Genomic DNA, 25868 nt, shown 5'->3' on the forward strand with positions numbered 1-25868 from the left:
AAACACAAGCGGAAACAAAGGAAAACCAAAGAAAGTAAGACAATAAAATTGAAATTGTTTTACAATTGCATTCTAGTTGCCTGGCTTGTTGTTTCATTTGCCTCGGTTTTCTATTCCTTCAATGCCATTTATCCCCAGTGAAATGTAAACTATTTTTCCGAGAACAGATATAATGGTTACTTTTAGCTGGGTTTTCTCAGCTGGAGCTTTTGTAATCAGTACCGAAAAGGCAAAAAAAAAAGAAAATAAATTTAGAATAATTAATTAATTGTGTACAAAGTTACTCCCGGCAGTGCTAGGTTATAGGATAAATTCTAATCAATATTTTTGAAAGCCATTATTGACTTTCTCCATTATTGACTTTTGCCCCGCATTCCGGAAGTGAACTATCCTTTGACTCGCTTCCGGCGCCGTTGGACTACCGCAGACAAACAACGCGTTTCCGGTTATGAATGGCAATGGCCATTCTGCTTTTCAGTTCGATTGTCTGCGGCTGTTCGATTGAAATTGCATCCTGTTTGTTGTGCGCCAAAAACTGACATAATTTGAGCTCAGAATATGCAACAGATTTTTATTCACTGAATTTTATCCACAAGTATGGCAGGCTTCATTTTCAGCTGGACAGCAAAATCATTTCACCGGCTTCTAATTCTATTTTCCCCCATCGCTATGCGGGTTTATTTTTAGCTCTTTACCGGCTTCCCACAGAAAATGTGTCCTGAGTAAATATGGAAATCCTCAATCGCAACAACAGCAGCAATATTTCGTCCGTCTCCACTTGTTTACTCTTGGGCATTGTGGTTGCCAAAAAATTCTATTTTGGTTAGTCTTGCGGTTTCCCCACTTGGCGCATAAATATGCATGAAGGAGGGATGCGGCAAATGTATTTGCATAATGGATATTTAATTGATTTGGGTCTGCTTCAATGAATTGACACGAGGCATTTGTCGAACAGAAAATATTATAAAAGATTTATGCCCAATGACCAGCAAATAACAATGGTGTTGTTGGTTGTACAATTAATTAATGGTGTTTACAAAACAAAATCTGAGAAAAAATGTGTATATATAAAAAAAAGTAAAGATATTAACATATATTCATTGAAAAAATTTTTAATAATGCCAGGATTTTACAAAAATAATATTTTGGTAAATAGTATATTTGGTATTTCTCGTGTTTTCTAACAAGAAATCTAATAATATCTAACCTTCCCTGCGGACTAGTTTATGGTGAATATATTTCTGCTGTTTAGCTGAGCCCCAAAAATAACTCTACTTGGCCATAACTTCGTCTCAGTACTCAGTACATAATTCGGATTACATTCTCTAAAAAGGGCAAAAGTGTAATAAAATCTGTTTATGCTCCTTTTATGCCAGCCCAAGCTGCGAAATATCACACAGCTGGAACCATGGGACTGTGCTCTCTGGCATTTTTGGCATTCACTTTTATTGTGCGAGTGGTTCAAGGTCCTGGTTGGGGTTTACATACAGTGGGTGGTGGTGCAAAACAGTTTTGTCTAAATGGTTGCAGTCAAAGGGAAATGTTTTGTGGAACTTTCGGGCCAAAACTAAAGATGCATAAGAGAGTGGTAATCCCGGCAAATGGCGTCTAAATGCCCAAGCTCTCCCAGAGGCACTCAAAGTGCCCCGCCACTTATAAATGGGTGAGTATTTATATTTTTCATTTTGCTGTTTCTATCGCAACTTTTAGCCGAGTTTTGTGAGCTTCTCCCCGGCCAACCAGCCAGGCAATTTTCCATGCCAGAGAGTTCAGCTGCTCCCAGAACCGCGGAACCCATAATTTAAATTACAAAATTTCAACTGCTCCGGCATCAATCAACAGTGGCCAGTTAGAAAGTATTAGTTTTGGCCGAGGAAACTTTTATAATTAGCTGTTGCAAGGGGGAAATGCCGACTGCAAGGTAATCCACTTAAAGGCATTGGCCCGAGAACATCCTCTAATCAAGCAAATAAATTGGGTCTTAGTCCGAGCCTTGTATCACTTTCAGTTAACTTTCCAGACGCGCCAAAAACTTTTCCAGTGGAAGAAGTGCCCAGAAGAGACCAACAATTAGCTTTCCCAGACTAATCAGGCCTTTGAAGTGGCTTCCTAAATGCATGCAGTCATTAGACCGGCCCCACAAATGCCTCATGCATATTGAAATTGCCTGTCCTGGCATATGTGATTAGTAATTCAGTTCGATTGATTCGATGCGATGCACGTCGTCCGTACCCATATCCTTTCAAACGACCGGAAACCGGAAGCTGCTCCAGAGACACACAACAGAGACACAGAGCCACTCTCGTCGCAATTAATTTCGAATTTTTGCAATACAATTTTGTAACAGAGTCAGGAAATTGATAGCTGTTAGTCGCAGTCCCTCGAGGCGAATCTATATTCCTACATTAAATTCACTTAAGAAAGACGCTGGCAAAATTTAAGTAGCATAATTAATTGTGTTCCACTTAAAACTGTAATTGAAAATGCTTTTTATATTCCGAAAAGCCGGATATTACATTTTTTGTAAGCTGAAATGAAATGCTGGCAACATTTTTGTCACAACATATTTGCTGTGCGCAAAATGAAAATGTAACACAGTTTCCAATTTGCATCACTTTCTAGGAACAAAAAGCAAAACAAGTGCAGTCGTCGCAAATATGAAAATCAGTATGTGGGCCATAATCACAGCGTTGTCGCTGAATTGTAATTTGGTTGTATATTTTTCGGATTAGAGGCAAGCTTTAATGTTTATTTTTGAAAGCAGACCCTTCAATAACAAAATCCGGAAGTACTTTAGTATATTAGTTTTGCTGGGCAATTCCAAAGACTTTTTTGTTACGTATGTGTCACTTTTGTAATGGCTTAATTTTATTTTTTGTTGGTTCAGAAAAGTTGACAAAGATTTATGGCATACTTGAAGGCGTCGTCTACCAAACACAGAAGAGCATCATCAATTTTAATAAAACCCTCTTTGTTTTCACACATGCATGTGTGCATTTGAGTTTGTCCCAAAGCGAGAAAGTTTTTTTTACAAAAAAATGTGAAGCGAAAACATTTGTCAGACCAAGATAGTGGTTGAGTTGCAGCAATATTCTACAAATATATTTAAAGTTATGTTCTGTAAAAAATTAAATCTTTTAATTCAGAACAATGAGAAATTAAGCATATATTTTTCTAAGCCCCTAGTAAATGAAAAATCTAAACGAGCCACATGAAAATTGATTCTTCTCTACAGGATTTGCCAACAGCTTTACTCCCCTTTTTTTTTTAATTTTGGCCAACAATGGTCGCCAATAATAACTCAACAGCTTTTGTATTTGACGGCCATTAAATACAACGACATGGAGAAAAATGAAACAAAGGCAATGACAGCTGCGAAACAATTGCACAACTAATCAATGACGGTCATCAATGGAGTGCAGTGGAAAGTGGAAAGCGGAGGGAGAGTAACGAAAAAACATTAGGAAAACAATTAAACTAATTGACGGCAATTTATACGCAGCAGGAAGACAGCAGCAGAAACAAAGCGCAGAACAGAAGGCCGAAAGAGAGAAACTTGCACAAAAACCAAAAGTTTTATAGGAGAAAATTGGAGATGGAAAGTTTTTGCCACACAGCGTGGAAAAGTAAACCGCTAAAAAAGAGGGCATGGCGAAAGAGGAGACTGCGATAAAAAAGGCAGATGGGATCCATTAACTTGGCCACTAATGAAACCACATTGAAAGAGCACACTGCTCCACTATCTAATTGACAATGTCGCGTTGGAAATGCGAATTAATTCACTGCGCGGCAAAATTGTGATTGCATCGCTCATACGTCCCGTGTGCCGAAATTAAATCCTTTGCCGCGAAATAATTGTCACTGCACGTCATAAAGTTAAAGTCCAGTTTTACTTAGAGCTGAAATTTAGTGGTGACTTTTCAGAAACTTAAGGTGATATAAAGTATCGTTTGAAAAGCCACCTGCTTCATTTAGCAAATGCACTATTTCTTTTCCCGTTTCCGTCACGAAAGGCACACACAAAACCAAAGGCAAGTCAACTAGCTTTGAGTTGAGTAACTTCTTCTACTTCCTGGAATCTTTGTAGTCCTGGCAGAGACTGTAAAATGGTCCTTACTTAATCAAAGCATATAGGCTTACATGTGTTCAAAATATTACAAATGAAATATATATTAACTAAAAATATGTAATTCAAATTTAGTATGTTTTAATATTGTTATCTTTATGTTGATAATATACAAGATAAGTACTAAATATAAATTTTAATATTTATTTATTTATTTCGCATAATGTGCTAGTCACATTAACAACGGAAAAGCGTTAATCAAATTTATTGCAATAAAATACTGGACGACTCAACGCATCTTATATACTCTTTTTGTACCCGGGTAAATTATAGACTTCACATTTTCACCTTCAGCAAGAGTTGCTTATCATTTTCCATGGTGACGATTTAAGTCGGAAGAGAATCGCCATTTAATTAATGGGAGGCAGCAGCCAGTGAAAATGATCTCTTTCATTTCTGACTCATCGCGAGCCTCGATTGCCAGTCGTTAATGCGTTGCCTCGTTTTTCGCATTTATTGCATTCATTGTCCGATTGTACATTAATATTTGATGACACTTTTATGTTGTGCCATGTCAACCCAGTTCAGACAACAGCTTTATATGCCGAGGGAAATTGCCAATTACCGATGCTTTTAATAAAGTGAGAGATACTATCGTCAATTTAGTTTGGAGTCGTTTCATTTGATAGGAAGAATAATCAAAGCGGCAGCTTAAACTCATATTTCGAATACCAGCTCAAGTCCTTGGGATCTTCCTCGTCCTTCGAGGAGCAACCTCCATAACAGACCATTACACTGGCAAAGCTGTTTGCCGTCCGCATTGCGGTGTCCTGTGAGCTGTTTGTGCAATTGCATTAGGGAATTCCCCATTTCCCACTTTCCATTTCCCAGACCACAGTCCGGAATATATATACCTACATATATAAAATATTTATTGCATTTTTGTTTACCGTGTGTGCGGCGGGTGTGAAGTTTAATAAATTTTAAAGCTTGCTTTGCGGGATTTGTTCGTTGCCGAAATTTATGTGGCCTTTAGAGTTTAGTGGGAGGAAAATACATGGAAGTAAACACATCGGGAAGGACGTTATCAAGGTGGCAGCATCAAAGCCAAGTGCCTTATCCGCTTATCCTGCCCGAGAACCCCAATCCCTGATCCACTCGGAGTCCCTCGAATGTGGCGTCCTGCTGCTTGCTTTATAGCCTTCTTCCCGCCGACTGTCACACACGTCCATACATTTATTAGCATATTGCCAAGCCACTCCTTCACCTAATGATGCATAAATGTAAAACAACTGGGACTCGGGGCCCTTCCAAACCATTTCTCCTTGGCTCCATGGCTCCATTTCTCAGCAGAGGGATTGTCATTGGCAATTGTGATGTGGCATACTGATTTTGTTATTCTGCGAGCTGACTCCGCGTGACGTACGCGCTTTTTTATTTCGCAAACGTGCTGCGAAATCGAAAACTGCAAAATAACCAGGGTGCAGAAGTATCCCTAGAAATGCGAGAATCATTGCCATCAAGTTAAGTCCATTTACGGGATATTTGTATAAAAAGTTTCTAACTAAAGTAGCTGGGAAGAATTGGAATATTTTTCTTAAATTCTTTGAAAACAAATAATAATAAATACATTTTATTGTATAAAAAATAACAAATAAATATAAACTTATAAATAAATATCGATTAAATCACTAATAGATAATAATAAGTAAGTTAAACCAATTAAAGTTTCCTCAATGGAAATTTAACATTCCAGATTTATGGTTCACATATTTTCACCTATTGGCGAAATGCACAAGTTTTAGATAGTCAAAATTCCAGGAGTCATGCAGAAGGATTCTTTTGAAGGAAATGCGCTTAACTCGAGTATTGCAGCTGAGTGTCTAAAGTTTTTACTGAAACTTTCGTTTGGACAGCAAAGTGGCGAGTTGAGATGCTGAGATGGAAAACCTCTTAGTGAGAAAAACAGCGGAGGTTCTCCTCGCATTGTTTGGCTTGGCGCTGCGAAAATAAAAAGCCAATAAATATTGGGGCAAAAGGGTGGCGAACTTCACTTTTATCAGAGGCAAAGGTGGCCACTTTCTAGCAATTTACTTCATATATTGCCCTGCCAAATCCTCTCTGAATTATTTTCCATAATTCAATCGTAAATACACTTTTACAGTCCGTCTTATGATTGACTTTCATGCCTGCCTCTTGATGAATGCCAAAATAAATGCCAATTTATACACCTGCTTGGCCAAATTGAATTACACGAAATAGGCTTATGTCTGCAAATAAAGAAGGGCAGAAACTCAATTTTCTGGCAATGGCTTACAATTTTGGACAAAAAGGCCAAGCAAATATACGTATAATAAATATATTTTTGTGGTGAAGTGTTATAAACCTTTTGTTACGATTATAAAGGTTTTTAACAGATGTTATCCCACTCATTCTGCGGTATAATCTAAAATGGATTTTATTATCTTTTTTTCGGCTTTAAATTTGTGCCAGAGCAACTTTCATTAGTAAAATTAACGTCTTATCATAAATTAGAAACCTTGAGACTCTCCATCTGCTTAGGCAATTTATTCGCCACCTTCTCTTTTGTCACCTTCTTCCATTAAACTTAAAAGTCCTCCATCGGCATGCATGAATGCATTTCGAGGGGAACTCAAATAGAACGCAGATGAATGAATCGGCCTGGAGTGAAAGGTAAATGCGTGAATAGTTGGCTGATTAAACGAGTGTCTAAAACCCTTGACAAATACAGCAAGTGCCATCGAAATCCTTTCGCTGAATAATTTGAACGCTTTGCAGCGAGTTGAAGTGTTTATCTATACCGGCGGCCATTAGGGAGCAACAACTTTTCAAAAATTCATGGCTCAAGCCGTGGCTCCTTTACAAATTTCCACCCAACGTGCCAACAGTTTTTGGCCACATTATCGCACTCCATTTAAAGCACTCATACGCAGCGTAAGCCAATAACTGGGGCATCATTTTGGCACACAACTGACGCTTTCATTAGCCGGCGCTGCAAAATATTAGCTTGGTTTGAAGTCAGCAATTGGCAGCAATTTTCGCCACTGCTGGAAATACTATTTTACAGAAATTTTCCCAGCCATGAAAGATAAATATCATCTAAATTGTATTTTTACCATCCTAGTTCCAACTTGTGTAACCCCGTCTTTAATGATGAAAGCCACTCAAAGTTCGGCAGGCAATTAATGGCATCGGACCAAACTGTTTTGGTTACCTCAGTTTACCTAGTGGGCAATGCCACCAGCCGGCCAGATAAATCTCCCTGTGCATATTTTCTCCAGGCAAGCGCAAGCATAAGTTAAAAACTTTGCAGCAACAGTGCCATGCCAGGCCATTCATTAGCATGCAAATTTGAAAATTTATCAGCTGGTGGTCTCCGCCTCTGCACTGGGAAAAAAATAACACCTAAAATCTACTATCGATACAAAGTAGTTCCTCTTAGTTAAGCTCTCTAATAATGTCTTTAGAAAACTGTTCAACAGTATTTATAATCATTAATGTCATTCTTATTAAATAATAATATTTTATTATTACCATTTAAATAAAATTTAATTCAAGTACCTAAAAAAAATAAATTCTTTCAGGTTTAATGACATATTTCTTAATATCTTTTAATAAATTTAATAGCTTATTTTTCCCGAGTGTCCTTAGACTTCCTCTCAATGTGTGGTCCTGGTTTTGGCCCTGCATTGTCTGCTCGTCCTGCGAGCGGAACTTTCCCACACTCTGGGCACTTTTTGGAGCGGGAACCGCATCTGGTTCGGAGGAAGCTTCACTAACTGCATCAGCTCACATGACAAAGTTTGTCGCACAAATTATACACAGATCGAAATCGAGGCTTCTCCAGTGGAGAAGCAGATGCTCTGGGAACTACATATTTATGACCATGACCTCGCAAATATGCTCAAGTAGTACGACAAGTGAGTTTTGGTAGTTCAATAAGTTTGAAAAGTTCAAATGAATCGTCCCCTTTCCGAAATGACAATTGACAATAAGAGGGAGTATTACTCAACAAGTTTAGAAGTTGTATTTTAGTTGTTTCCTCAAAAATAATAAGAAGAACGCGCAATTCGACTATTTTATAATGATTTCTAACGGCAATTTATGTTTATGGTGCAATTAGACAAAAATACGAAAGGTCAACATTTGTAAACTCTTGTCTGAAATGAAAAAATAAATGAATATTTTTAATTTCGGCAACAATGACTCATAAATGATGACTGATCCAAATCGTTACGCATTTCCTATTCAAAAGTTACTAACCTAAGAATAACCACCTGACGCGCTTTAAATTATCTTTCAATTACAGGCCATTTTATTTTAGTAATGGTGAACTTGCCCGACTTCAGTTGTTAACTACTAGCTACTTTCTTATCGGGCAGTCCAAAGAGTATGGGAAATATTAAGGTAAAACCGATAAAACAAGAATGTATATGTATTGGCACATATTGACAGAAGTTATTGATTACAAAAGTAAACAGAAGCAAAAGCGGCGTCTGAAATGAGTGCAGTGATTTTAAAGAAACTGATAGTGGCAATAAATACTGTTTTCCAGCCATTCGAAAGGAGTGCTTACTCAGTTAATTACCAGGGTCGGAATGGTGACCCTTAAAAAGATAACGATAGGAAATGTATTTACCTTCAGTCCGCTACTGTCTTGGTTTTTTTGGAACCATTGCTAATATCTGGGTATTAACTAACCACAAATTTACGCGTTGGGCGTTGCCTATGTATATGTTGGTATTATAAACATGAGGAAGACCCCAAAGATAAGAATCGATGTCTGGTTTGGGTTTCAGTTTTTCGAGAACTGTGCTGCCATCTGCACAAACTTATTAGCGGGTGGTTTTATTACAGAACCATGTATATGAACGGAGAAAGAGAATAATATATTTTGACTTAAACTTTTTATTAAAGAAAGTAAAATATTAACAAAAAACGTAAAATATATTGTGGACAAATTAATGGTGGACCGCAACAGTGGAGTTCAATACGAAAGAATGCCAACTGTTACTTTCAGGTAAACTAAAATACCCTTAAAAAAGTTACAAAGGAAAAAGTAATATTATTTGTAAATCAGATTTAAGATAAGAAAAAGATACATTTTCTTAAATGTAAGTCTTTATTATAGAAAATCAATAAATAGCAGATCAAAAATAAATTTCAATATGAAGTGCACTTTGATCTAATTACTTGAACTTGTGAATTTTCGTTATATATTTTACCAATTAAATATGGCGTACCATATTCACACTTAAAGTCGTCTACCTGATTCGTTTGATGTGTTAGGTCTTTCATAATATTTTGGTTGATATTTTTAACACTTATCACGTAACTTTCTCTGAAGCTGATGACTCAGCCTCAAGGTTTTTCCCATTTCAAAGCCACAAACCTTATTTAAACGAATACACTGGTCTTAATACATTTTGTAACGTCACATATTTACATTTGAAATAATTTGAGAAGCCAACCAAAAATTGACTCATGTGGGCAAATATTAGCTTTTCTTGCGATCGGCAAACAGTGTTGACCCAGTAAACAAGTCAAGAGCACCGCGATCTAGACAGGCAAAGTTGCAGAGATAACCGGCTCACTCTGCTAAAGAAAAGCAGAACTTTTTACAACCCACACGGAACACGATAATTACAAAGTTTGTTATGATGACGTGATATTGCCATCAGATAGTTACAGATATCAAAACAAATCGAATTATATACGATTTCGAAGATGCTATATACAACATGCGTATACATAATTCAGCACCCGTCGACTGATGAAGTGCAAATAGGCTAATAAATTAAGGCAATAATAAGACTGCAATAGATTTATTTACACACACGGATCACACTCGTACTCGTACGGTGAAAATAGCAGGCTAATAACAACGCTAATCAGTTAGTCAAATATCGTCTGGCCGATAGCTCCGACAATTGGAGTAACTGCCTCAAAAGCGCCTCAGTCTTCCCACTGACACGAGTCTGTAAGGGCGCGGAAAATCGCAGCTTTGGAGATCGCGAACGATCTGTTCAGATTTCATAAAAGAAACTGCACTTCGGCTCGGATATGTCGCTAATTAACTTAAAATCGAAAGACATGTACGATGAACCGATCAATTTGTGGAGGACCAAGCAACGAGTCCATTATCATCACGATGTGATATCGAAAGGAAATGAGTTAGTTTCGGATTCAAGTACTCAACGGCAGTGGCACATATACACAGTGATATTTCTAAAAATCCAAAAAAGACAAATATATTTCTTTTAAAGTTTTTATTTTCAATAGTTTTCCACTCCTAAGTATTATATCTTATCAAAATGGTTCGTCAAAACCATATAGATGTCATGCTCTTTGTCGTTTCTTTCGGTTTGTGAAAGCCCTGGCTCAAATTCCAGACACTGATTGCAGGCAACAAAAGAAAAACGTGATCACTTAATGTTTATGTAAATAGTGACAACTTATCTATCGCTTGATTGATGAGACAAGCGACGTACTTTTATCTATCCACTTATATACAAATTAGAGGTATTTCCAAAGGAACACGCGTGGTTTTGTTGGCCAGCTGAGTGATAATATCTCAATTGGTGGCCTAAAATCGATCAAAAATCAATCAAAGCTGCAAAAATACATATAATTGTGTGCGATTTATTCAGGGTCAGGCTGAAGACTTGAAATGAAAAGTTGGAAATGAAAATTCAGTTGTTCAGTTCATCGGAAAGCATTGAACCTGTCGGGTTTCCGTGTGTATAAGTGCCACTCGCCGGCGGAGTTCGAGTCCTTGAGCAGTCCCTAAATTAAATTCGATCCTTGAACAGCAGTCACAGATCCTCCGATGCCTGCGAATACATAACCATAAGTGCGCCAAAGAAGTCGGCCTCGTTCTCCAGATCCCCGCCGAACTCGCTGCCCCCCTCGGTGCCCGGAACTCCGCGTCACTCGGTGGCCGCCACCTCGAATCAGGTGATCCGCTACGCCCGAACGTCCTGCGACCACTGTGGACACCACAGCATCCCGGTCATGTCGCCGCATCCCATCTCGCCGCTGGCCAAGTCCCAGACGAACCTCGATCTCGTGGAGCACGCCAGTCAGCGGCAGGCCCTCCTCCCACTGCCCACCATTCCGATTCACCACGAGGACTCCGCCTGCACGCTGCAGGTGTCCCGGCGGCCATCGCTGCTCCTCCAGGAGATCCTCACCCAGCGGCCGCCGCTCTTCGGGCGAAATAACGGCAACATGTTCCTGTCGCCAAAGTCGGCCAAGAATGGGTACTTTTCGGTTTCATAATGAGGATTTTAGAAGTGGAGAGAAAAACATTTCAAAGTGCTACTAATCACATCAACAATGAAACTTTTTGAATTAATAATTTTTATATTGTTTATAACCAAATTAATGGGAAAAATTTGTTTAAAATTATTTTAAATTTCTATTGGAATATTTTTAAATTATTTTAACAATAGACAAAAATTTTCTAAAATGTTTCCCGTAATATTTCAATCAAATTACAATTTTTTTTATTTTTTTTAGGAACGCCTGCTTTTATAAATAGTTATACATATTTTGTGCTGGCAGATTTTAATCGGATAATAATTTTTTAATAATTATATATGATATTTCTTAATATATTCCAGTAACCTGCAGGGAACAGCGAATGGCAGTACAGCGAGCATTAATTTCCAGAGCGGCACCACAAGTGCCAGGAATGGATCGACGGCCTTTTTCGACAATGGAGCCAGCAGTTTTCAGGCCAAGCAGCAGAAGGAAAAGAACAGGCGCACAGGCAAGTAAGTTCTTGAAATTTAAACAAGTCATATAGGATTTTTCTAAATTGGTCTATATTTATTTCCAGCGATGCCATAAGCGCAGCGCTGTCGGCCACCTACTGCAAACTATTAGTACTGCTCGGCGTTTGTCTGCCCATCACAGAGGTCATATCCGACCAGATCCCGACTTATGTCTACCAGGGATTCTACGTTTACCTTTATGTGGGCAGCATACTCTTTGTGATCTTCCTGTACATCAGTGCCTTCCGAAACCGATCGCTCTTCAATGCTCTCAAGGACTTTCGTAAGATTGATAGAGATATTTAAGACCTTTATGGGATTAAATAATATATATATTTCCAGATGAAAAGAACAGCAATGTGCATCTGAAGCACAAGGTGACCCATTTCGGCAGCTTTTACCTGAGAGTGGGAGCCATCGCCTTCGCCATCGGCACAATGGTCTATTCCGGCCTGGAGTTTGGTCAGTTCTTCGAGCTGAACGGCCATCCTGGGTGTCGGGATGTCTTCGTGGCCATCACGCCCATCTGCCGAATGGTCCTGTGCATCGCCCAGGTGCAGTTCATCTTCCTGAACACCACCTACATGGACATGGCCCGGCACAAGGTGACCTCGCGCTTCGGCCTGATGCACATGGTGGCCACCAATCTGTGCGAGTGGCTCTATGTCCTGGTGGAGGAGACCAAGCACGAGATTTTCCACATCAGCCAGCACGAAGTGGATCCGGCCCACGACCTGGTGATCCACAATGGCACAGCCACCAGGACTGATTGGTCGGCGGTGAATGAGTCACTGCACCAGCATCATCCCCTTCATCCCGGCAACCTGCTAACGAATGTGAGCTCCATCATTGCGAACGCCACTGTGGCTCCGGTGGTGCCCACGGCAGCGGCTCCCTTCAGCGGCTGCTCCCGCACCACCATAATGGGAGCTCTGGTCCAGCAGCTATCACCCTTCCTGTTCCCCTGCACCATCGAGTACTCCCTCATCTGTGCCGTAATCCTGTTCGAAATGTGGAAGACCGTCAAGTCGATTCCGGACATCGACAAGACGCGCAAGAATTCCGTTAAGCCCGTGGCCGCCAAGCCAGCCCATCACTTCTCCGTGGACTGCTCGCAGTCGCATAAGGGACTCTTTTTTGGCATCATGATAATTGTTATGACCATTATCTCCATGATCATGTACTTCGTGCTCTACACCCAGCCGGGCTACGAACTGGTGGCCACGCAGGAGGTCACTCTCTGGGAGACCTTCATGTACTTTATGTGCGCAGCGGCTGTGATAACGGGTGAGTGGGGGAATATTATGGGGATAATAGGGAATAAGTCAACATTTTAAATCTGTAAAATATTATTTCGAATCCCTGATTAATGTATTTAAAAGTGTGGATCATTATATGCATATATTTTTAGACACCCTTATAAGTAATTTTAGAACCTCTGAAATTTTTGAGTATTCATTTAAACATTATTTTAATTAATTAAAATTTTATTTGGAATCCCATTTAAGTTTGACTAAAATATTATAGTTTAAAGATTAATTTTTAAGTTAGTAAACAGCATATGTACTAATTTGAAGTGAAGTTAAGATCATATATATTTTTTATAATATTCCTTCTACTATCTTTTTACAGGCATGATCCTCATGCGCGATCTGCGTTACATCAAGGACAACAGCGACGAGCACCACTCGATGGACCTGGACAATCTGCTGCTGATCGTGGCCCAGACGGGGGTCTACTTGTACGGAATGTTCAGCATCCTGGGCAGCTACTTTGCCAAATGGGACACGGTGCCGGATCGCGTGGAGGGCATTATAGCGGAGGTGTTTGGGGTGGTGCAGACCTCGCTGCAGACCATGTTCATCCTGCACGCAAGCCATCGGCGGTGCAAGGGGGCCAAGCAGGGAAGGAGAAAGCCGGGCAGGGAGATCATCACGTTCCTGCTGGTGGCCAACATTGCCATCTGGTTCGTGAACACCCTGATCAAGGGACGGGCCGTCTTCCGGGAGACCCACCTGGAGTTCTTCGGCGTCTGGGGCTGGACGATCATCACCCACATCTCCATGCCGCTGGCCATTTTCTACCGCTTCCACTCCACCATTTGCCTCTTCGAAGTCTGGAAGATCACCTACAAGGCCAAGGCGCATTAGTTGGCTAATACGAACGAACCTGTTGATTAGTTTTCTCTAGCTTTCCCTCGACTAAGTTAATTTAAAACTAAAGCGTCTTCTTAATTTATATTTAAGTGCGAAAGTTGTTGACATTGCTAGCACAAAATAAAGATTTAATTTATTCAATGAGTTAAATATATTTATTTACTTTTTAGTTATCAGTTGAGGTGCTAGTTAGCACAGATAACTAATATCAATAGCTGAAATTAGAGCAAAACAAGTTGTCAATTTATATTTTTCAAAATTATACAACTTGATTTAAATCTAACAGCTTTAAATAAATCGAGTATATTTGCGATTCCCTTACAAATTGCCTCGATTCATGAACACCCCATAAAAAATCGCGTGCCCCAAAAGCAAAATCAGGTATTCGTGTATCAAATTTATCGTGGCTCACATAAATCTTGTGGCAGACAATTGACAAATCGGCGTTTCCGTTTCCTGTTGCGTATGCTTCCCTAAGGAAAATGTTAAAATAGGGCGGCGATTGAAAGGATGAGGAGAGGAGGGACCTCTCTCATGGGCATAAATTTGAGAAGCCCAAAACACATGAGCCGACATTGATGTTTTCGGGTTATTGTAGGTAAAGGACTTTCGAACCGAAACACCAAGGTAAATAAAAAGGTATTGAGCCATGAACTTGATGAATTGGCGCATTTAAATTATGTATTTATGGGAAAATCGGAGAAATTGTTATTCAGGTGGCTTACGCAGCGATAATAAACGGGCAATTTGGGGTTAACAAATCGAGTGATGTATGGCTTTATCACGTCCTTCCGCCGAACACGTGGTTGGCATATTTATTGTAGCCAAAGCCAAACAATCAATTGATGTAGTAAACTTTAAGCTATTGATACTCTGGCTCAGTGCTGCCATTTTGTCCTCTTTCCGGACAGATCTGTCCTTTTTTTAACGGCTTTATCCGGAAAAAATTTCAAACATCCCCTATCCGGAAATCTATCCTTTTTTCAAAAAAAAGGTTTTGAGTGTTATTTTTGCTAGTCGAAAGTGTATAAACCTGTTTTTATTTGCTAAAATGCCTTTTTAACCATCATTCTTACAGTTCGGCACTTAAAAAATAATTCTTTTTACAAATTATCAAAGAGATGTAAAGAAGTCGATGGATTTTCTTTATAGTACGATTTTTTCTGTAGCAAAAAAAAAAAGGAAATCACTTTAAAAATTTGTTGATTTTTACTCTCTGCTTTTTTGTCAGAAAAAAAAATTCACATTTGAACGACTCTTTTTCGGGTTTGACGCAGATATTTAATTTTTTTGTATTACGAATATAGTTACTTGAAATGCATTAATTATTATAATAACTTTAGATTATTACGTATACGCACAAAAATTTACCATGGTAAAATGATCAAACAAAGAAGGTTGTGAGTCGGGCGCAGTAGATCATTACATAATTAAATTTTATTTAAAATCCGTTTATATTAAGTTAATATATAACCCTTTGGTAAAAACAGAAAAATGTAGGCACATTTACTTTTGTCCTTTTTTTTGCCCTTTTCTTAAATTTTTTGTCCTTTTTTTCCCTGTTTTTTGTGGCTCATCTGTCCTGTTTTTCAAGCTGAGTGATGGCAGCACTGCTCTGGCTTGCATTTATACTCCATAATTAGCATTAAAATAATAAAAAGAAACAGAAAAAAAAGCACCGCAATAAACAAATATATATTTTTACAATAAAATTCCGGTCACGTGTAGCAAAATTTAAATCCCACTTGAATTCAGGACGAAACTCACGTGTTTCACACGTGACTTATGCGAGTTTGAGATGCAATTACCGAGTAAATAAGATTAGCGGAATGAGACGCCAGCCATGAAAAATAAATAATTGGTCTATGACATTTATTAAGACAATTTTCTCTGTCTTGTTTAATTAAAATTCAAAAATATATATATATTCAGAAAAATATTATATTTAATGCTTGTTAATCATGCTAATTTAAAACCTTCAAAATAATTTCATCGTTTTATAATCCATTTACCTCGTAAGCCTTAAGCCCAAAATAGCCATCATAATTAGAAGCCAGTCGCAATTTTCAACGGAAACCTGCTAATTGCAGGTTAAAGAGTAAGAAGAGTAAAAAAGTGAAATGAGGAAACTAATTAGAGGGCTGTGAAGCGAATTGAAATGGCAAAACATTCTTCATTATACTTTAATCTACAGTGTAAATAATTCGACTGACTACCTGCTCGAGTTCAAGTTCAAGACAAAAGACGAAGGAACTCCATTACAATGGGTTTTTGAAGAAGGCGGGGGCAATGTCAACAGACTGCCGCGATTGTCAACATTAATAAATCAGCTGGGAAAAATTGCAGTCGATGGAACTTTTTATGATGCCATCATCAACGTGCCGACGACGACTATTCCAGCTGTCAGCCCGCTGCCCCCAGCCGGAAAATAGAATCGGAAAAAGAGCACGAGCGGAGGACTTTTAAATGGAAATGACGCGGAAACGCTAAGGACAATGACGGACGTCGACGTCGAGGATGACGAGTTTTCAGTTCTCAGTCCCAAGCTTTGAAGCTGATGGCCTCCCAGGCGTCTTTTCCTGACGGAAATGACATTGCCATGGAGTTGACACCGCTAGCGGAAACGGAAATTTAAAAACAGGCCAAATGGCCGAGCAAAACGGGCCAACAACTGACGAATGCTAATCAAGATGGGAAGTGGGCAAAGAACTCGGCACTTATTAAGGTGTGGAATGGCCAGGAAGAGAGTGCCATTCAACTATTATTTTTGTGTATCAATTGACCTGAATTTAGATAGTGTTGAGAGCTATCGAGTTTTATCTAAAAAAATCAACTTTTGAAAATCATTCGCCAAATTCTTTAGTGAACTTTTAGTTTCCTCGCTTTATTAATAAATAATTCTTATAATTTTATAAGCCATATACCAAGATTTTCCATGGCATGTCCGTAATTCGTTAAACTTTTACTAGGACAATCAATACAAGTCTATTCCCGGCTTCTCAACGTCTCGCAATTTCATATGGAGGCCAAAAACTTTATGCACACTTGTTGGGGAAGTGAATGCCAGCAAAATTAAGTTTTAAGTGGGTGAAGCGTTTTTTATTTGTGCGATTTGAAAATGAATTTGAAGTTCCGCCAAGTTATTCCAAGCCAAGAAGTTTTTAGTCAGATGTTGTTGCCCAAAGTTGCTCGCAAGCTGAAGGAAACTTTTGGATGTACTGAATTGAAATCTATCAAAATTTCTCCAAAATCAATTGGGAATAAATTCAGATGGATGGGTACAGCTGCAACTGAAATGGTGCCAGGAAAATTTGTGTGTTCTCTAAAAGCTTCTCTCTTCAAGCAGCAACAGCAATACGGTAAATAGAAATAAAACCATTTGCTCCCCATTAAATGAAACCGAAGAGGGACGAGCATCACGTAGATCGAAAGCATTTTTCCTGTCTTGAGGACAGAAGCTGAAACAAAACGTGTTCCTGGTGGCAAATCTTTTGTGGCCCCCTCTGTTTTTCCCCTTTTTGGCATCCCGAACACGTCAGCCACGCACATGGATGGCTAAAGACATTAGAACGACACAATTAACCTTTTTAAAGGAGGATGTCAACAGTTGGTGACGGGTTGTGGTGTCATGTGGTTGGGTTATGGGTTTGGGTGGGACCTTAAAGAGAGGCGAAAGCACTGATGGTCCTTCAAAGCCTCGAGCAGAAATTTAATATGTGAGATAAATAAAAGTTAATTTCAGGATATCATGTTTAAATACATCGAACTAAAAAACATTATTAAATATTCAGGTCATATTGATTGTCAATTAATAATAAATAGGTATATAAAAAAATAGTTATACAATTTCTTCTAAAAAAATGTGGCCTTCTTAACTGCAATTTCCCTAAAGGTAAATTAAATTATGCACTCCGCCGTAAAATGTAATCCAAGCGTTTACTTTTTTTCTTTTCGCAAACACAGTTACGCAAATATGGTAAAATTTTAATAAGACACCAAGGACAGCTGGAGGCACTTTCAATTTTTCAAGGACGAGGAACTCCCTTTCAATCTGCCCACAAAGCAAGCACATGAGACAATTTCGCCACTCGGAAAGTACACAAAACGCACTTGAGGGGGCAACGTAATATTTTTTGTTGAGTGGAAAATTAAACACAAGCTTAGCCTGGCGACGAAAAGACTAAAATATCATATTGCAGCTCGACGGTAATAAGATTACTTTTAAGATTGAAATCCCGGGCGACTCGAATTTCTGCAATCGGCTTAAAAGTCGAAAGATGAAGTTCGGATTTTGGAATCAGGCGAGGTTGAAAAAAACAGCTATCAAACTTTAATGAACCGCGCAAACAGTTTCCTAATTGGGTATAAAACTTCGCTTTTATTTTGCACTGGAAATCGACATTTGTGCAATATCAAATTTAGTGCCCATGCTATTCTTTTTTATGTCCATATTTTACGACAGTCTCATGGGACCGGGAAAAAATATTCAATTGCGATGCTAGAAATGCGCAAAGCTGTCAATCATTGTCACGGCTTTTTTATATCTATATTCCAGTTCCGCAACACATGGCGGATGGATGATGGGCGGAATAGGTAAACTATAGATATGAATAATGAAATAAAAGCAAATGCTGCAAATGACAATTCTAGAGCCAATAAGCCGGGGCCCGAAAATCACCAACTGAATAATGAAAACACATCCTTAGGTGCGAGTCCCACAAAAGCTCACTCGTATATCAATTTTATGGGGCGGTAAAAGTACTTTCTCAACGTGTGAAAAATCGGAAAAAGCGAAAACAAATCAAAATGCCGACCAAAAGCCAACCGAAATAATTCCTATTTTTTGCTTTCTGTAAGATAAATGTGGCGAGGACGGTGATAAAATATTTAAACAAAATCCGGAAATCTCAAATGCAGAATAGAGACGCTTAGGTTGGATTTTTTTCGTTCGGCCATTGTTCCAAACCATTGACTGATGGAAATTTGATGGAAGGTTCACATCACGTATACGCCCCGGGGACGTGCCAAAATTGAAACTTTCGCCGGTCAACAAATGTGACACTTTTGGAGATTTATTCCATAAATGGTTTGTTTGATTTCACTATGGCTGCAGAAAGGATGTGTTCTTGGACTAAAAATAACCAAATATACTGAATATATGTACGTGATTTATTTGAATAAAGGTATACATGGATAATGTTTGGATTTCAATCACTTGAAGTGGTTTTATATAAGGATCTTTAGACTTGCCCTTTTGTTAGTCATCCGGCTAGCTTCATCATCATCCTCTTCCTGGCCAAATAAGCGCTCTGCTTGGGTATCAGGTGGGATACCATGTGGCCTACCGATTTTCTTCTTTCTTTTGTTGGCTCGCATTGTAACGCCCCATTAGTTGATATGTTGGAAATCCTTTGGGTTGTCGTCACAGGCATTGATTTCTGTTTTTTGGGAGATGTGACTGGTGTAGCCATTCGACTGATGTGTGTAGTTTTCGATTGAGAAGGTGTCTTAACCTGAGCGGTATTAACTTTAGCATTTGAGGATAACTTTCGATGGCTTGAAAAGGTGTCTTTTGTGGCTGTACTGGGATGTGATGTAATTGAAGGTGTTTTTTGTATAGAAGTCTTTCGTAAATAGCTTGGACTATTGGGTACAGTCTGTGACATTTTTTTAACAGATCTAGAAGACTTGGGTGACGCACAATGAGGCAAAGTATCTATTTTTCCTGAAGACGCCTTTTCGGAGCTCCCAGATCTAATTGGAGTTGGTTTCGCCTGTAACTTCGGTTTCTTGGCTGGGCTAATACCACTACTAAGGTTATTTGTGGATTTAATGGGACTGTGATATCGCGAAGACATCGATTTTCTTCTGGAGGATAAACCCAGCTGGTCCCTTGATTTTTTTGCCTCAGGTTCTATCTTCATTTCTGTCTCAGTTGGCTGTGAACTTTTATTCGACATCTGTTGTTTTTTTTTCAATTCAATTTTTGCTAGCAAGTTGGACTGAACCTTTTGATTTTTTTGATAACATAAATTAAAATTAATATTAAGAAAAAGAGCGATCTTACCATCACATCCTTGGACCTGAATCCATCGCTGCCTAATCCCCATCCCGAAGTCATGAGGGGTGCTACGGCGAAGGCGTTTGTGAGGGCGGTGAAAGTGCCACAGTCGTCGCAACAATATCTAGATTCCGGTCGGGCGATCTCATTGCAATAGAAAGCGAAGCAGATGCCCCGCTTTTTGCTTAGATTTCCTGATTTATTCGAAGTTTGCTGCACCAACTCGCGGAACAAATTGCATTGAGATGCCCTCGATTCGTAAGACTTGTTGACTGGTTTCGGATCTGTTTTCTTGGCACTATCCACCGGTTTTGGATCTACTTTTTCGGCGACTGCTAATGGTTTTTCAACTGGTTTTGGATCTGTTTTCTTGACTACTTCCAATTTCTTTACAGCTTTGATGGCCTTTTTTTTCTCCCGACATTTCTTTGGGGTTTCTGGTTTTTGAAAATTGGTTTTCTTCGTGACCAGTGGCTGTATGAAGCTCTCCGCCTGGATAATCTTGGCTATTTCGGGAAAAGTAACCTCCTGCGCCATGGGATTTGGTGGATTGCTTTTGAAGGTGCACTTCAAGAGGGGATCCTTGCGGAGACACCATTCGCAGAAGAAGTTATCGTACCGATTCCCGTTGTCTGGGTCCAATCCGATGCATTCTCCATGGAACCACTCTTCGCATTTATCGCATGCACTGAAAAGGGATTCGAAATGCAGTCAGGTTTATATATGAAGGAAAACCACTATCACCTACATCATAAAACCATAATAATAGCTTTGTCGACAGACGCAATAGATGTTCTCTTCCGGTTCCTTGGATATCTGTACATCCTATGGAAAGGTTAGATTATTTATAAGGATGCATAGCTATAATGATAAGGTATGTTACAGTTACTCACCTCTGCATTTGCTCTTTTGTGCACTGCTGGCATTTCGGATTCCCAATTGACTTCGCTTCGAACAGAATATTTAGCTCTGTGCAATGATATTTCAACTTTGATTGCTATATGCCGCCTGCTTTTCCCCCAGCTACAATTTGCTTTCAAAATGTATACCCAATTGTCAATTGCATCTAGAGCTCAGCCAATTGCGAAACAAAAACCATGCCACAAAATATTTTTTATTGTTTTTCGGTCTCCAGCAGCACTAAAAATTCATTCAACATCGATGTGCCCTGCTGCAATTGCAACTCCATTTCCATCAGACTCTCTTTCTGTGGGACATGAATTATTTATTTACGACTGCACATGGTGCAATTTTGTATTACCATTTCGGTTCACTGCCTGGCGGTAAATTTTGAATGAACTTGGTTAGTGTGACTTTCAAACTACAGGGCAAAAATGACTTCTCTGAGGCCTTGACTTATTTGTCAGACAGCAGAAAACTAAAGTTACGCAAATATTTTGTTTCTACACTAAAGGAAATCAGAAAATTGGATTTAACAATTAGGATTTAGATCTGTTCGTTGTGCGAAAATGGTTTAACCTCTAATAAACTAAGGTGACTATGTTTATATTTATCAATTACCCGAGATCCCAAGCCATCCCTTTTGCATCTAATTATTTCATAACTTTCGTATGCAGTTTCATATCGCATTTCCTATTTGTGCAAGTAATTAACTTTCTTGTTTGCCCACATGGCCAACAAATTTCGGAGAACCCTTCACCTAATGCGGTTTTTATGCCACCCACTTTGTGGGCTATCTGTTCCCTATTTTTTGTTTGTTGAATTTTTGTAGCTACATCCCAGTGGTGCCATTAACGTTTTTTCCATCATGTGCCTGGTTTTTGCAGTTTAGATAGTCGAATTGCGCCATTGCTGCAGTTGGCAATTTAAAATTAAATAAATTACTTAACAATTTCGACTCTAGTTAAAATGTGTTCCCAATCGAATGTGCAAATAAAAAAATGTAATGTAACCTCTAATAAAAAAGGCAAAAATATGGCGAAATATACCTTATTTACCTTAGATATACCCGATAGTGATGGCCATTTCAGGATATTGGACACCTGACACACTCAATTAGCCTTCTTCCGATTGAATTAAGTTGTTTCCCCTTATCCACCGCATGTTGGCGATATTCTATATGCCATAAATATCCGACCACTCAATTTTGATGTCACAATCACTCTGGCTTAATTTTTTCATAGCCCCCCAAAACTCAAATGGGCGTGGCACGAACAACATTTACATATGGCATTTACACTTATCAACATTATGTCGGGCGACGCCTGTTTGTGGTTATGTGCCACACATTCGGGTTAACATTTCGTATGAATAATTGAATATTTCTTGTTTTTGCACTCTGTTTTTTGCCCGTTGTTTGATTAATTGTGCACACACAACGTGTGTTCGTGCTGGATAAAAAACGAGCGATGGCTCCATCACACTTTAAGGCCTCGGACAGCAGCAGCAGATGAATACAATTGCATTTTGACCGCAGAACGACGGCCGGCTGACCTAAAAAAGCTTACGATTGGCAGGTGCACAAAACGAAAACCACGGCTCAAAAGGAATCAGCACAAAAACTATACAAAATATTTTGTAAACTTGGCATGCTCAAAGCCAAAAATGGCCGGGATTTAAGCTGGAAAAGATCGGATTTGGACTCAAACCAAATCGTCTATTTAGATGGCAAAGAAAAGTTAAAAGATTAAAGCTGTTTTATGAAGTTGCACAAATAAAAAATATTTTTTTATAATTTTGATTTCTATTATAATATTAAAAAATTATTTAAAAATTAATATTAAAAATGTAGTAATTTTTCGAATAATTCAAACCATTTTCTATATAAATTATATATTTTTATAGCCTTGACTTGATAGTCATTCGAATAAACGGCAGATGAATTTAAGATCTCCCGCTGGGAAATGCAGCTGCCACAACTTCGATTTGCATTTGGCCCGTAAAGGTAAATTTCGGTTGTATGTGCTGTCGGCGAATGGAAAATGCAATCGACAAGCGTTTTGAAAGGCAAGGAACTGCTTTTGTGAGCAGTCAAAAGGCAGCAATAAAATTACCTGCGTCACAAAACGAGCAGGGATTCCGAATCGAATTGCAACCAAAGATAAAAAAAATGCCAGACACACATACGATTATATTGTACGTTTGTATGAACATGCAGGTGAATGCGGAATAAAGTTCTGATTAAAGATTTGTGCTTTGAGCACAATTTGCATTTGCTGGCCAATCTGCAGAAGAAAGGGATTAGGGGATTTCTGGGATTCCGGCATTTCCTGGAGCGAAATTGACGTGATTTAGAAATAAGGCGCTTTGAAATAGGATTTAGTCTAGCTATCGATAATATTAACTAGAAAGGAAATATAAAATCAGGTATGATGAAATAAATTATTACAATAAATATATAAATATATATTTTGTAATCATACTGCAGAGATTACATAAGAAAAAAGTTTAAAAAAAAAATTAAAATTTGAAATTTAAAAATAAAATATCCATCTAGCAGAGCAAGGTTTCGATCCTCGGACCTCTGGGTTATGGGCCCAGCACGCTTCCACTGCGCCACTCTGCTTGTGGGAAATATGGGGGTGAAAAACAGTGCAACTGACAACTTAAACAAAAAGAACAAATTTTTAATAAGGCTTTTTCGGTAATAACAGGCCAGGAAAATTTGTTTCAACTTCATCATTATGATTTTTAATCCTTTTTGCTTTTAATTTAAGCAATATTAAGCCTCTCGTAAACAAAAACAGTTCAGTTTTCTACAACCCCTTTTGTTTCTTATTTGATGAGCCCTTTATAATGCTTTTCATTTCGTTATTTAAACATCTCGAGTTCGTCAGTTGGAAGACCCAGCTATAAATAAACCTAAGTTGTCATAAACTATTTTTATGTCCGCTTATGACGCATAGTCCCTTTTTTAAAGTCTCTAACTTTCTACGTAACTTTCTCGTACATAAGTGCAGCAATAAACAAGAGAGAACGCTATAGTCGGGTTGTTGTCCCGACTATCTAATACCCGTCACTCAGCTAAAGGGAGTGCGAACGCTGTGTCGGGTTGGTGTCCCGACTAATAATCGTAGCTCAGCTAAAGGAAGTGCGAGGGAGATAGATATATAATTTTTGATTGCGTATAACTTTTTAATGAATGGTCCGATTTGAAAAATGTCTTCTACATTTCGATAGGTATAAATATACACAACAAAATTGCATTTATACTTCTCGGAAATCTTTAAAGATGTGGGCGCAGGACCCATTTTAAAATCGTTAGTGGGCGATTGTGGGCGTTAGAGGGGGCGTGGCGCTCGGCTAAAATAAACTTGCGCTGCGTAGGAAGCCAAAGAATATGTGTGGGAAATCTCAACCTTCTAGCTTTTGTAGTTTCTGAGATCTCAGCGTTCATACAGACGGACAGACAGACAGACGGACAGACGGACAGACGGACAGACGGACATGGCTAGATCGACTCGGCTAGTGACCCTGATCAAGAATATATATACTTTATGGGGTCGGAAACGCTTCCTTCTAGCTGTTACATACTTTTGCACGAATCTAGTATACCCTTTTACTCTACGAGTAACGGGTATAAAAATAAGGGTTTTAGGACTGAGCAAATGCAAATAAGGGAAACATTGTCTTTAAACGTAGAATAAAATAAAATGATTTTAAAAATAAAAAACAAATTAAAATAAGTATATCAAGTGGATACTTAGCTAATTAAACCGCTTAATATGAAAGTGGTAATTGCGATGATATGTTTTTGAATCAATTTTAATTATTAAAAGCCGGTACATAAGGCAACAGACGAAAATTGCTATGATTTATTAAATTCCTTTCTTACAAATAGACACAAATTTAAAGAAATAAAAACAGGAACATAAAATCGGTTTATTAAGTTTTAATGATATACCGGAACAGTAGTCGGAAGCCATTAATATAGACCATTTCCTACTGATTGCGATGCATTTGGAAAATTAAATCATAAAAATGCAAATTAGCCTTTCTCAAGCTATAAAAAGGAATATCGTGGGCTGCCTGGCAAGAACGGACGGGCATAGAAGTAAAATGAAGGATTTTTGAATAATCTATTTCCCATAAAACGGAGCTACATAAGAAACGTTTATTGAAAACAACAAGTTATTGGCCATTCTAAAAGCTGGCCTAATTGATTACTTTAGATAATGGCATTCAAACTACCCAGCTGCTGATCAGCTAATGATCTTCATAGTCAGGTTATGTGGCTCATAAATTAAAAAACAAAAACTTTCGCTTTCCTTTCACCACCAAGTCTGACAGTCTGATGAGCGATTGCAAAAGTTTGTATCCTTAATTTTCCACTTTCTACGCAGGGGGGCAGCTTTTAATGGGAAACTGTCCCGAAATGCTCGTAGAAATAGCATCTATTTAAATTTACCTATTTAGTCCAGTCCACTTTAAATTTTAAATTATATTTTAGCCATGCGCTAATATTACTTCTTCAGTTTTCGATACTGTGATTAGAGGCCCAAGATTTGTCAAATAACCAACTCTATTTCCTGAGGTCACACTCAAACCACACGTTTCCACTCAAAATCAGGATATGGACAGCTTGGCACTAACATATTTGTGGGCAACACAAGCCCATTGCTTGATTAGCTTGTAGGTGATAATTTCCCTAATTTATGGGTGTGGTATAAGCCCGTATTGCCTACCTGTTGACTATTATAAATTGTATCATAGGAATTACAAACGTATTCAAATCACTTAAATAGGTGTCTTAAAGTAGGCAGTAAAAAATCTATGTCATCTTTGGGATTCGAAATAAAGTGTACAATACTTTCAGGCACTTGTAC

The 25868-nt window shown here is 38.5% G+C and overlaps 2 protein-coding genes, 1 long non-coding RNA gene and 1 other non-coding gene across 7 annotated transcripts; 2 read left to right on the plus strand and 2 right to left on the minus strand.

Moving 5' to 3' along the window:
- The first annotated feature begins 9026 nt into the window (after nt 1–9026).
- Nucleotides 9027–14155, plus strand: OtopLb (Otopetrin-like b). Of its 3 annotated transcripts, none has more exons than XM_017156060.3 (6): nt 10039–10260; nt 10900–11349; nt 11713–11865; nt 11931–12148; nt 12208–13152; nt 13498–14155. In XM_017156060.3, the coding sequence occupies exons 1-6, from the start codon at nt 10151–10153 to the stop codon at nt 14013–14015; spliced, it is 2394 nt and encodes a 797-aa protein (XP_017011549.2). In that variant the 5' UTR covers nt 10039–10150; the 3' UTR covers nt 14016–14155. The 3 variants fall into 3 exon arrangements, with proteins under 3 accessions (XP_017011566.2, XP_017011549.2, XP_017011557.2); XM_017156068.3 differs by having other exon boundaries at nt 10903–11349; XM_017156077.3 differs by lacking the exons at nt 10039–10260; nt 10900–11349 and adding an exon at nt 9027–9107 and having other exon boundaries at nt 13498–14153.
- A 5026-nt stretch (nt 14156–19181) lies between these two features.
- Nucleotides 19182–21101, minus strand: LOC108067064 (CXXC-type zinc finger protein 1). The gene is made up of 4 exons (XM_070211490.1): nt 20976–21101; nt 20831–20907; nt 20089–20770; nt 19182–20029 (listed from the first exon to the last, which is right to left on the minus strand). Exons 1-4 carry the CDS (start codon nt 21006–21008, stop codon nt 19283–19285), a joined length of 1539 nt encoding a protein of 512 aa, XP_070067591.1. The 5' UTR covers nt 21009–21101; the 3' UTR covers nt 19182–19282.
- LOC138911884 (uncharacterized) lies at nt 20049–22748 on the plus strand. Of its 2 annotated transcripts, XR_011417519.1 has the most exons (6): nt 20049–20182; nt 20478–20797; nt 20864–20956; nt 21218–21576; nt 21870–21985; nt 22046–22748. It is a non-coding gene; the product is annotated as an uncharacterized lncRNA (long non-coding RNA). The 2 variants fall into 2 exon arrangements; XR_011417520.1 differs by lacking the exon at nt 21870–21985 and having other exon boundaries at nt 22473–22748.
- Nucleotides 22749–23536: 788 nt separating this feature from the next.
- TRNAM-CAU (transfer RNA methionine (anticodon CAU)) lies at nt 23537–23608 on the minus strand. The gene has a single exon. It is a non-coding gene; the product is annotated as a tRNA-Met (tRNA).
- Between the last annotated feature and the right edge of the window lie 2260 nt (nt 23609–25868).

The sequence above is a fragment of the Drosophila takahashii genome, chromosome 2L, assembly GCF_030179915.1.
Source record: "Drosophila takahashii strain IR98-3 E-12201 chromosome 2L, DtakHiC1v2, whole genome shotgun sequence".
In the NCBI taxonomy this organism is placed as follows: Eukaryota; Metazoa; Arthropoda; class Insecta; order Diptera; family Drosophilidae; genus Drosophila; species Drosophila takahashii.